The 11,408-nt window shown below is 37.1% G+C and overlaps 1 protein-coding gene and 2 pseudogenes across 1 annotated transcript; 2 read left to right on the top strand and 1 right to left on the bottom strand.

The window, feature by feature from the left end:
* Positions 1–202: 202 nt before the first annotated feature.
* LOC125218879 (protein NRT1/ PTR FAMILY 6.3-like) lies at positions 203–3,321 on the top strand. The gene is made up of 4 exons (XM_048120670.2): positions 203–461; positions 548–765; positions 1,027–1,613; positions 2,225–3,321. The coding sequence occupies exons 1-4, from the start codon at positions 335–337 to the stop codon at positions 3,078–3,080; spliced, it is 1,788 nt and encodes a 595-aa protein (XP_047976627.1). The 5' UTR covers positions 203–334; the 3' UTR covers positions 3,081–3,321.
* A 1,856-nt stretch (positions 3,322–5,177) lies between these two features.
* LOC148934420 (protein FAR1-RELATED SEQUENCE 5-like) lies at positions 5,178–10,225 on the top strand (annotated as a pseudogene).
* LOC148934421 (uncharacterized) lies at positions 5,514–7,629 on the bottom strand (annotated as a pseudogene).
* Positions 10,226–11,408: the final 1,183 nt, after the last annotated feature.

Below are 11,408 nucleotides of genomic sequence, written 5' to 3'. Positions count from 1 at the left end.
GCAGAATATACGAATCTTAATTATGAGTGGGCTAGGTTTTGGTAATATTTTCTAATTTAATTCTTACTTCTCCATTTAGTTTTAGTATGTGTGGAAGACCTCCGATCACAAAATTGTAGTTTAACTTAATAGTAGAATAATAAATCCAATGACGACTATATGGAACTTAAATATAATTTCCAATTCAATAACACTTCCACCCCACAAATAAAAAATGTACAAACACAACTATAAAAGGAAACATCTCCACACTCTTTGCTCCACCCATCATCAAAGAGAATTAAGAGCTTAAGTTATCCATTGCTCCACTCTTTGCTTAGACACACATTCATACATGGCGTCGGTAATCCCCCAAACAAATCTCGAGGCGGCGGAAACCCTCCCCGACGCCTGGGACTACAAGGGCCGCCCCTCTCTCCGTTCTTCCTCCGGCGGCTGGACCAGCGCCGCCATGATTCTCGGTACCTACTTATACTCAATTTATCTCATCACACACCATCGTCCATCGCATTACGTATATATAAGTTTTGTTGTGATATGTTATTAGGTGTTGAGGCCTTCGAGAGGCTGACCACGCTAGGCATCGCCGTGAACCTCGTCACTTACTTGACCGGCACCATGCATTTGGGCAATGCCGCCGCCGCCAACAACGTCACCAACTTCCTCGGCACCTCCTTCATGCTCTGCCTTCTTGGTGGCTTCGTCGCCGATACTTTCCTCGGAAGGTACCTTACCATCGGCATCTTCGCCACGGTTCAAGCTACGGTGAGCATTAAAAAACAAAGTTACTCTTTATTTTTCATCATGGAAAATCCGAAATACCTCCTTCGTCCCACAATAAGAGTCTTATTTTGTCATTTTTGTCCAACAATAATAGTCCTAATTTCACTTTTATAATAAATGATAAATAGTAGGTCTCACATTCCACTGGCTTATTCAACCCAGTGCCAAAATCAAACCGGACTAATAAATAAAATTAAATAGAAAAAAAAAATTAAATAGAATTTGACTGATGGAAAATTACAGGGAGTGACGCTTCTGACAATCTCCACCACAATCCCGAGCCTCCGGCCGCCGAAATGCAACCCTAGCAGCGAGGCATGCATTCCGGCGACCGGAAAACAGTTCGCGGTGCTCTACCTAGCGCTATACCTGACGGCCCTCGGCACGGGGGGCCTTAAATCGAGCGTCTCGGGGTTCGGGTCCGACCAGTTCGACGAGTCGGACGGGAAGGAGAGGAAGCAGATGATCAAGTTCTTCAACTGGTTCTTCTTCTTCATCAACACGGGATCGCTCGGAGCGGTGACCGTGCTTGTGTATATCCAAGACAACGTGGGGAGAGAATGGGGGTACGGGATCTGCGCCTGCGCCATTGTTTTGGGGCTGGTGGTGTTCCTGGCCGGGACCAGGCGCTACCGCTTCAAGAAGCTCGTCGGCAGCCCGCTCACGCAGATCGCCACCGTCTTCGTGGCCGCGTGGAGAAAGAGACTCCTCGACCTTCCCTCCGACCCCTCGCTGCTCTTCAACGTCGACGACATTCCTGCCACCACTGCCGCTCAAATTCAGAGTAAGAAGAAGAGCAAGCAGATGCTGCCGCACAGCAAGGAATTCCGGTATGTTGACTCGAACCTCTGACATATTAATTGGAGTAGAAACGTCGTACCAACTAAGCTCACAAAATAAAGGTCCAGTTTACTGTTTGGTTTAGTTAATTACACCGAGATTTTCATTAAAAATAAACAAATTTTGATCATGAGAGGTTAACTAGTGAATTTTTTCTCTGACACAAAGAGGTTAATAATGATTTTTGATCATGAGATAATCATTCATTGAGTTAAAATAATGGTCAATGTGTCTAGTAATGATCTAGTTGATGCAAAGAGTCACTTCTTTTGGTAAGGAATGTTGCATTATTAACATAAAAAATGACATATTTCAAGAGATGACAAAAAAAGTGAGGGGTTGAGAGTTGTTGGACCAGTTGAACTTGGAAGCTTGTCACATATCATGTGGTCAAGCCCCATTTCTTGATTGATGGTAGTATCTTTATAATCTTAGACCACTCATAAATATTCTTAAATTCATTTGTCCCTATTTGAAAACAAATATTTTCTGAATAAGTATCTTATTTCAAAATTAATGACGAATATGAAGCATACAAAATTTCATTAGTTATTATCATTATCAATTCATTAGTTATAATCTTATCTCAATTGTATTGCAGTTTCTTGGACAAGGCAGCAATAAAGGATACTGAGTCAACAGCCAAAGGCAAATGGTATATTTCGACACTAACAGATGTAGAAGAAGTGAAGATGGTAATAAGAATGCTACCAACTTGGGCCACAACAATAATGTTTTGGACCGTGTATGCCCAAATGACAACATTTTCAGTCTCCCAAGCGACAACCTTGGACCGCCACATTGGCTCATTCGAGATCCCGGCCGCCTCCCTCACCGTGTTCTTCGTGGCCAGCATCCTCATCACCGTCCCAATATACGACCGCATAATCACCCCCATCTGTCGAAAGCTGTTAAAAAACCCACACGGTCTCACGCCCCTCCAGCGTATCGCGGTCGGTCTAGTCCTATCCATCATTGCCATGGTTGCGGCCGCGTTGACCGAAGTCAAGAGGCTTCATGTAGCCCGGTCGCACGGCCTGACACATGACAGTGAGGCCACTCTGCCGCTTACAGTCTTCATCCTAGTCCCACAATTCCTGCTGGTGGGGGCCGGGGAGGCATTCACTTACATCGGTCAACTCGATTTCTTCCTGAGAGAGTGCCCTAAGGGCATGAAAACGATGAGCACGGGCTTGTTCCTAAGTACGTTGTCTCTAGGGTTTTTCTTGAGCTCAACATTGGTCACCATTATCCACAAGGTCACTCTCAACAAGCCATGGTTAGCTGATAACCTAAACGAAGGCCGGCTTTACGACTTCTATTGGCTGTTGACGATTCTCAGCGTTTTCAATTTGGCAATATTTTTGTTTTGTGCCAAAAGGTACGTGTACAAGGAGAAGAGGATGGCTGAGCTAGGTATTGAGTTGGAAGAAGATGATGACCTAGTTTGCCATTGATAGTTCTTTTTTTTTTTTTTTTGTGATAATCAGTTGCATTTCTACATGCCAAAAGGGTAGGTTTCCTTTCTTGAATGCTTTTGTATAAAATGGTTTGTGGAAAAGAGTCACAAAGGAAGTGACCTTTTCTTTTTCTTCTTTTTGGGTTGTGAGAGTAGTTAGGTAATAAGCATGCAGAAAAGTCAAATACTATTTGATTGCTTTGAAGCCAATATATATGTATTTGCATTCAACTTTTGTACATGTTTGGCTCCTTCTTTAAGCTTTAATTTCCCCAATTATAAACACTCGCAAGCTATCTATATTTGTAAGAAGATATGAGGATTGAGGACAATGCTAAATCTGAACTTACAAATTTCACTTTGTAATTATGTAGCATTATATAAATGCATAAGACAAAGAAATGCATAATTTCATTGAGTTTGATATTTCAAATGGCATCATAAACACCCATACAATACCTTATAACTATATACTACCAATAAGCATAGTTAGCCAAAAGAAATGCAAACACAGAAAATTAGCTGCATGACATAACATTAATGTGTGGCAAAACTGCTCTATAAGTTCATGACTTTGTATGCTACTTTTGGGAAAAATAAGAAAATCACATACTCTTAAAGCAGTTTGCCTTAAGAAAATTATAAGTAATAGATATAACTCTTCTCTTTTCTTTCGAAATGAATTAATAATAGTTCCTCATTTACTTTCGTGATAACTCGAACTATCAGCCTATTGGTTTATCCCCGTGATAACTCAAACCACCTTTTCTTCCCTGCAATTTACCCATCCCGTTGTCGTCCACCCCGACCCTGATAGATCTACTCTTCCTTGCGTCCCTCGATGTTCCAAAAATATTCTCATTCACCATTGAGTTTAGCTCACTCTCGGCCATTACCACATTGGCGGTCGTAAATACACAACGGACTATGTGTATGTTGAATTTAACGACTAATACATATTTCCTCTAGAACTCAAAGTTCACGATTTTGGTATTATCAAAATTTAAGGGTAAATTAATGTACAATTTTAAATCCAGAACTATAGCCAATTTATAAATCAAAAAGTGTCTCGAATTATAAGAAATTATTTAATTAAATCCTAGTACATTATTGATTTTGTATAAAAAACTGGAGTATTACGTGATAATTTTCCGGCCTCCGATTTCTCAATGTAGCTCACTCAATAAAACTATGTACTGGATAAAACTATGTACTGGAGTACTTAGTATTTTATTTTTTGAGTGATAGTTTGACATAAACCGATGTTTCATAGCCTAAAAAATAGATGTATTATATATTAATATTGTAGTAGTACTATAATTTAGGATTTAAAATTATATTTATCCAAATTACTAATATAGGTCTTTCTTTGTAGTTCCATGGTCAAGAGGGGAGCAGATCCTCTACTGTGATTAAAACACAGAAGGGCCTGCTATGGTAAAAAATGGTGTCGTCTGCTCCCATTAAATCAATGCATTTTATTTAGTTTTTAATTCCCTTCAAATCTGCCAACAAACCAAAAACGTGGATACGCTTCTTCCTATATATCAATTGCCAAATATTTCTTTTCCCTCCTTTTTCTTTTTTGCGTACAATGGAAACAAAATAATCTCTTCATCTCTTCTTTCTGATCTGCTTCTATTTCTTTTACGCCGGTTGTGGAGAAAATTAATCACTCTTCTATGTTATCTCACAAGTATGAAATTTTTTCTAATGAATGTCATGTGATTCATCTAATATTTGTTATTCCTATTTCTTTTTATGAACCGATGGTATTTAAATATTTTTTGTTCCTAAGACTTTGTGGGATGCATTGTTTTCCTTCATGAATATAATCTTAGTTTTACCTGTTATTTGAGCTTGCCAAATATTGAAAGTTGCGAACCATTGTTGCTTTTTCCACCATTTAATTCCAAGAGAAAAAGTGAGATAGGTTAAAAGAGTTAAAATTTATATTGAAGTTGAAGAAGCAAAGGTTAATCTCACATATAATATCATTGATGTTTCTATCTGCATAAAAATTTCTCATTGCATATCATCTAACATTTTCATCTTTTAGTGGCTACAATAGAGTTTTCCAACAACTTTTTCACAGATGAATATGAGCTCTGATTTTGATTTCAAGCCTAGAATCGATATGGAATTTGATAGCTTAGATGATGCTTGGATGTTTTGGGTTCAATTTGGGGGGAAAGTTGGCTTCGTTGTTCGGAAACATAACTTTACCAAATGTAAAAAAACTGGTCGAATAACATCATGTAAATATGTTTGTTGCAAGGAAGGCGTCCGTAAAAAGGACACAAGGGATTCTTTGAAGCTCAATCAGTGGCGAAGCTAGGATTTCGGCACTGGGGGGACCCAAGAATTTTTTTAAAAAATAAAACATAAATATTATTATAAAAAAATTCAATGTTCAAAAAATGAAACTACATCATAACATTTGTCTTCTATTCTTCATTTTCTGAAATCGCTGCATAATAGCTTCGTTAGTAACATTAAGAAGCACATCCCTTTCAATATATGGAACTAAACAATCATTTAATACTCCCTCCGTCCCCCATTAGGAGTAACACTTTGACCGGGCACGAGTTTTAAGAAATGTAAAGAAAAGTTGGTTGAAAAAGTTAGTGGAATGTGAGACCCAATTTTTTATATTGGTTTTATAATAAAATGTGAGTGAAATGAGTTAGTGGAATGTGGGACCTATTTACCATTTATGGTAAAAATGAAGTGCTACTCTTAATTGGGGACGGACCAAAATGAAAATTAGTAACTCTTATTCGGGGACGGAGGGAGTAATTGGTCTCCCATACTATTGCGTAGAGAAGTCTTGATGAACTTCATTGCTGAAAAAGCTCTTTCTACCGAGACGGTGACAACTAGGAAGATCAATGACAACTTAATCAACAAATAAACCAATGGAAAAACTTCATGTTTCCTAATCGAAACCATCTTCTGTGAAAGACCTCCTATCCCTGATATATGTGAAAAAATTTCATCTATGCGCACATTGATAATAAATGTTTCAAGTTTCCTTTCAAGCTCATATAAAGTAACTTTCGAAAATTTTGATGGATAATACCTTGCAGGGCGAAGCAGCTTCTTCGAATCAAATGCAGAAAATGAATCTTTAGGATCAAGACATGCCATGCATAAAAGTAAATATGTGTTGACTTCATCAAAACATTGATTCAAATCTTGAGATTGCATGTCAATCACTGAACAGAATAGCTCAACTCGATAATGGTGGAGATTCTTCATTTTCTCTACTCCTCGTCTTACTCTTCCTTGAGGTACAAACTCATCTTCCATGTCAAGCAGAGGTATTAAACGACCGATAGTATTAAAAAAAGACTCAATACTTGTATGTTTTTTAGCAACAACAACAATTATGAGTTGAAGCTGGTGAGCAAAACAATGTACATAATAAGCACTTGTATTTATCAAAGTTTTCAATCCCTTGAGCTCACCTCTCATGTTGCTTGCACCATCATATCCTTGACCTCTCAAACTAGATACACTTAAATCATAAGTAGATAATAAGGAGTCACGTGCCCTCTCAAGTGAGGTCGTTGTTATGTTACTAACATGCGCAAGACCAAGAAAGCGTTCCAGAACACATCCACTCTTGTCCACATATCGTACGACAACACCCATTTGCTCTTTGATAGATACATCTCAACATTCATCAATTAATATGGAGAAGAAATCATTTCCCATATCGTGCACAATAAGTTTTTTTTGTCTCAACAGCAATTGCATTTACGATATCTTTCTGAATATCTGATGAAGTTAGTTTGAGGTTTGCAGGAACATTTTTTAGTACAACATTAAATATCTCTTCACTGCAAGAAGCAATAACTTTCAAAAGCTCAAGAAAGTTGCCTTGATTTGAGGATTCTTCGGACTCATCATGTCCTCGAAAAGCCATGCCTTGCGTGATAAGATAACGAATAGCCATAATTGTTGCATTTAATCTGCAACGGTATTCAAGCTTAGATTGTGTTGACTGTTTTACTAAAGTAACCTCAATGTGTTGGGCTTGATTAATCAAATCTTGACATGCTAATCTACATCTATGATGAGCACTAGTATGATCTCCACCATGATCTCTCAATCTTTCTTTCTTGTGCCATGTTCTAAATCCTCCGGACACAAAAGCATCTTGTCCATTTCCATAGACTCTCGAAAAAATATAGCAATACAAGCAAAAAGTTGCTTCTTCGGTAGTACTATACTCCATCCAACCTTTAAATTCATCAAACCAAAAATTTACGTTTTCGATTTCCATCCATTGTAGGACGAAAAGCATGCTCGCGTGGTTGACATGGCCCTTTAAGTAAGTAAGCTCTGCGAACTTGTTCTATCAAGTTTGGTGGATAACTCATTATATCCGGTCGTTGCCCTGGATCACTTGGAAGATTGTCTAGATCAACTTCATTTTTCTTTTCATTCAATAATTCTAGTGGTTCAGTATGTGGAGGTCTACTAACTGGAGAAGATGAAACATCAAGACTAGGAGAAACTTTTTTGAAATAACGTTCCATTTACCTAATTATAATTCAACATATAATACTTTATTAATCTAAAACAATAGATAAATTATCAAATAATTACTGCAGTTAGCCAGTTAATGTTCTTAATAAATCAAAGTATAAAACTAAAACACATTAAATATCGAATCTAATATAATCTCTATTTCGTATGATCATATTCAATCATTCAGAAACTTTTGATGTTTGAAGTTAATCTCATAGCACAAGTTACAAAAATCAATAAATCAAATTATTTGTTATTTATTGTAGTCTTTTTTCATAGCGCAATTCCAAAAATCTAAACAATCATAATAGGAAAAACCTAATTCAATCGTCTATCACAAATACTTACAGAATGAGAATGAGATGGCTACTACTTTAAATTGTAAATAATAATAGTAGAGAACGACATCTGCACTAGATCTAGGAGAGGCAAAACTAATTCAATAGGAGTATACGTGTAAGGTATGTCATATTTATATTTTTATTATATAGCGAAATTACCAAAATACCCCTGGTTTTTTTACAAATTCATGGGGGGACCATGGGCCCCCTGGCCATTCTTTACCTTCGCCACTGCGCTCAATCCTCGACTTGAGAGTCGAACAAATTACCAAGTAAGGTTGGGGGTGACCTATGTGAAGGGTATATATAAAGTAAATGAGTTTAAGGAAGAGCATAATCATCTCCTTCACCTTCCCGAGACAGTACATATGTTATCTACTTAATGCCGCATTACTGAAGTTCAAACACATGAGATTGATTTAGCTGATGATGTTGGGCTCAATCATAAATAATCTTTTGATTTGATGACTAGACAAGCTAGAGGAAGAGATGGGATTGGTTACATTATCTTAGACGCTAAGAATAATCTTCGATCTAAGAGACAAAGAAACATGGTGTATAGAGAAGTTGATTGTTTAATGAGTTACTTTCAATATCAGTTATCTAAAAATCCATCATTTTACCATGCGAACCAAATGGATATGGAAGAGCAAATAACTAATGGTTTTTGGGCAGATGCAAGAATGTTTATGAGTACTTTGGTGATGTTGTGTCGTTGGATACGACATAATGTACAAATCGTGATAATAGACCACTTGTCGTGTTCTTGGGTTTCAATCATCATAGAATAGCTGTCATTTTTGGCGCAACACTTTTGTATGATGAAACAACATCATCATTCAAATGGTTGTTTGAAACTTTTTTAGATTCACACAAACACAAAATGCCTCACCGTCTTCACTAACCGGGATCAAGCTATGGGAAAAGCCTTGCATGAGGTAATCCCGGAGATATTTCATGGATTATGCACATGACATTCTATGCAAAATGGAATCAAACATCTGGGAAACCTTATGAAGGAAGGATCGTGTTTCTTGACAGATTTTAAGAGGTGTATGTATGGCTTTGAGGATGAAACCGAGTTTGAGGAGGCTTGGAGCAACTTATTGACACAGTTTAGTCTTCAAGACAATACATGGTTGAAGCATATGTATAGTGTGAAGGCAAAATGGGCACGATGCTACATAAAATCCTTCACACTTGGTATGAGAAGCACACAACTTAGTGAGAGGTTCAATTCTAGTATCAAGAATTATACGATGTCCAACTTAAACATTGCTCAATTTTTAAAGAATTTTGAGCGGGTTGTGGAGGATAAACGGTACAGTGAACGGAAGTGTGATTTTGAGGTTAGAGAGCTCTTCTATGTTAAGACAACTGTCTAAGATCTATACTCCATCAGTTTTTTATATATTTAAGAATGATTTTATCCTATTTGCAATTGCATACATCAAGCATAAAGATGAATCGGGATCATCATTTGAGAGTATGTTATTGGACTATCGATCATGATAGAGAATGGATAGTGACATATTATCCCAATACAAAGATGATTCACTGTAGTTGTCGAAGGTTTGATATGGTTGGGTTAATATGTTGTTACTCTGCGAAAGTGTTTGATGTGTTAAACGTGAAGTTGCTTCCTGAGAATTATATTCTTAAAAGGTGGACAAGAGAAGCTAGAACTAGTGTAGTCCACGACCATATTGGTAATGAAGTTGAAGAAGATTCTAAATTACAAAGTACTGAGCGGTATTGGAGACTATGTCAAATTCTTATAAGGTTGGCTAATGATGCCCATCAATCCACTTTCACCTTGGTGAATAAAACAATGTCGGATTTATACATAAAAGGTAATGGAAATGCGTTCAACAGAAAAAGATCAAGAACACAGTGACAGTGTGAATACCACTTCAACGGTCTCTTCTCTAATGGCATCAAAAGGATTCAAGAAAAAAAATTGGTGCAAAAGGTTCGAAATGATTGAAGAGTTGAGTAGAACTTCAGTCAAAACGAAGAAAAAAAAATCATAAAGTAAAGATATATACACAAATTATACTGTTACGTATTTGGAAAATAATTTTATTAAATATAAAATTTACTTTAATTGTAGGTTTTTGGAGCACGGGGTACATTGCATGTTTCTTGTTCGGCAGTTCCAGCACCTCGTGCGTGCCCTGAAAATCTGGCAATTCCAGCACCTCGTGCGCGCCTCGAAAGGACTTCAGATAATTTGAGTTTCACTGAATTGTTACTAGTATAACTATTTAGACTAAAGGTCCTTTTTTATCATAAAAATATCGCGATTTTACGATTTTGGTCCAAAACATTATCTTTTGAATTATTCGGTCCCTCACAAATAAAAACGGGTCACATAGTCTGAATAGGACAACACTGTTAAAATTTAGCAGTCAACGAATCTTAATTGGATTTTGACCGAATTAAGTTAAAGTATTCGAATTTTTATTCTTTTTTCAAAAAAATTCTAATTTTATTCGAAATTATTTTTAACAAAATGAACGGCTTGTCATTTATAAACCCTAGTGATAATTTTACATTCTCTTTCTCTCATTCATCTTCTTCCTCGGTTCTTAGGGGAGAGAAACCCTAGTTCTTGTAAGAACCCCAAGTAACCCGAACTCGCCAACCATGGATCGTTCGAACTACACAGAGAGACCGGTGAGAGTGGCGGTGGACGCGACCTTGATTCCGGTACGAGTTTTGTCATTGCAAGAATCAGGTTTCACTCCGAATCGACGAAGATTGCCATTTTTTCAAGTGGTGTGAGCCAATCGACGAAGACGACGCCGTGACTTCTTCAATGTCACTGCCGAAGACCGAATGTGAGAGTTTTAGTTTAATTTTGTCATCAATCAAGGAGAATAATAGGGCAATAGATAAATTACGTAGTGTGTGATGTATGGATTTTGTTTCTTTGTTGTGGTGTTTGTTTGTATATTCAAGTTCAAGTAATGAAATGTCGTTTCCATTGGTGAATCAAGTCTAGAATTTCGAAAGATGTATGAATTGCACTCCAGAATGGTATGAATTGCACTCCAAAGTGAAATATTTGTTCATTACAGAGTAGAAGTAGTACATACTTGGTTGCACACCAAGTGTTTGATAAAATACCCATTCGAAAATTACAAGCAATTCACTTCATTGATGTCTTACAAATTTGCTCCAATTCAACAATCTCGAGTTAGAGTTGATGATCGACCTTCTCTTTTTCTTCTCCAACTTTTGTCATGATTAGTGTATTGGATTTCACTTCGGCTACCAATTGTGTATTCGACGAAGTAGTGACGATGTCACCCGATTTCCTCAATTTTTTCATTATCTTCTCAAGCTCGGACCCCGAAAGTTTGTTGTTGTTATACATTTTCTATAAACTAGCCAACAGTCATTCCATGGATGACTCAAAGATCTTCCTTGTAATTCTTACC

The sequence above is a fragment of the Salvia hispanica genome, chromosome 1 (genome assembly GCF_029641045.1).
Source record: "Salvia hispanica isolate PSC_SH4W2 chromosome 1, Shi_PSC_v1, whole genome shotgun sequence".
In the NCBI taxonomy this organism is placed as follows: Eukaryota; Viridiplantae; Streptophyta; class Magnoliopsida; order Lamiales; family Lamiaceae; genus Salvia; species Salvia hispanica.
Note: the sequence above shows the minus strand (reverse complement) of the source record. Positions and strands in the feature narration are given on the sequence as shown.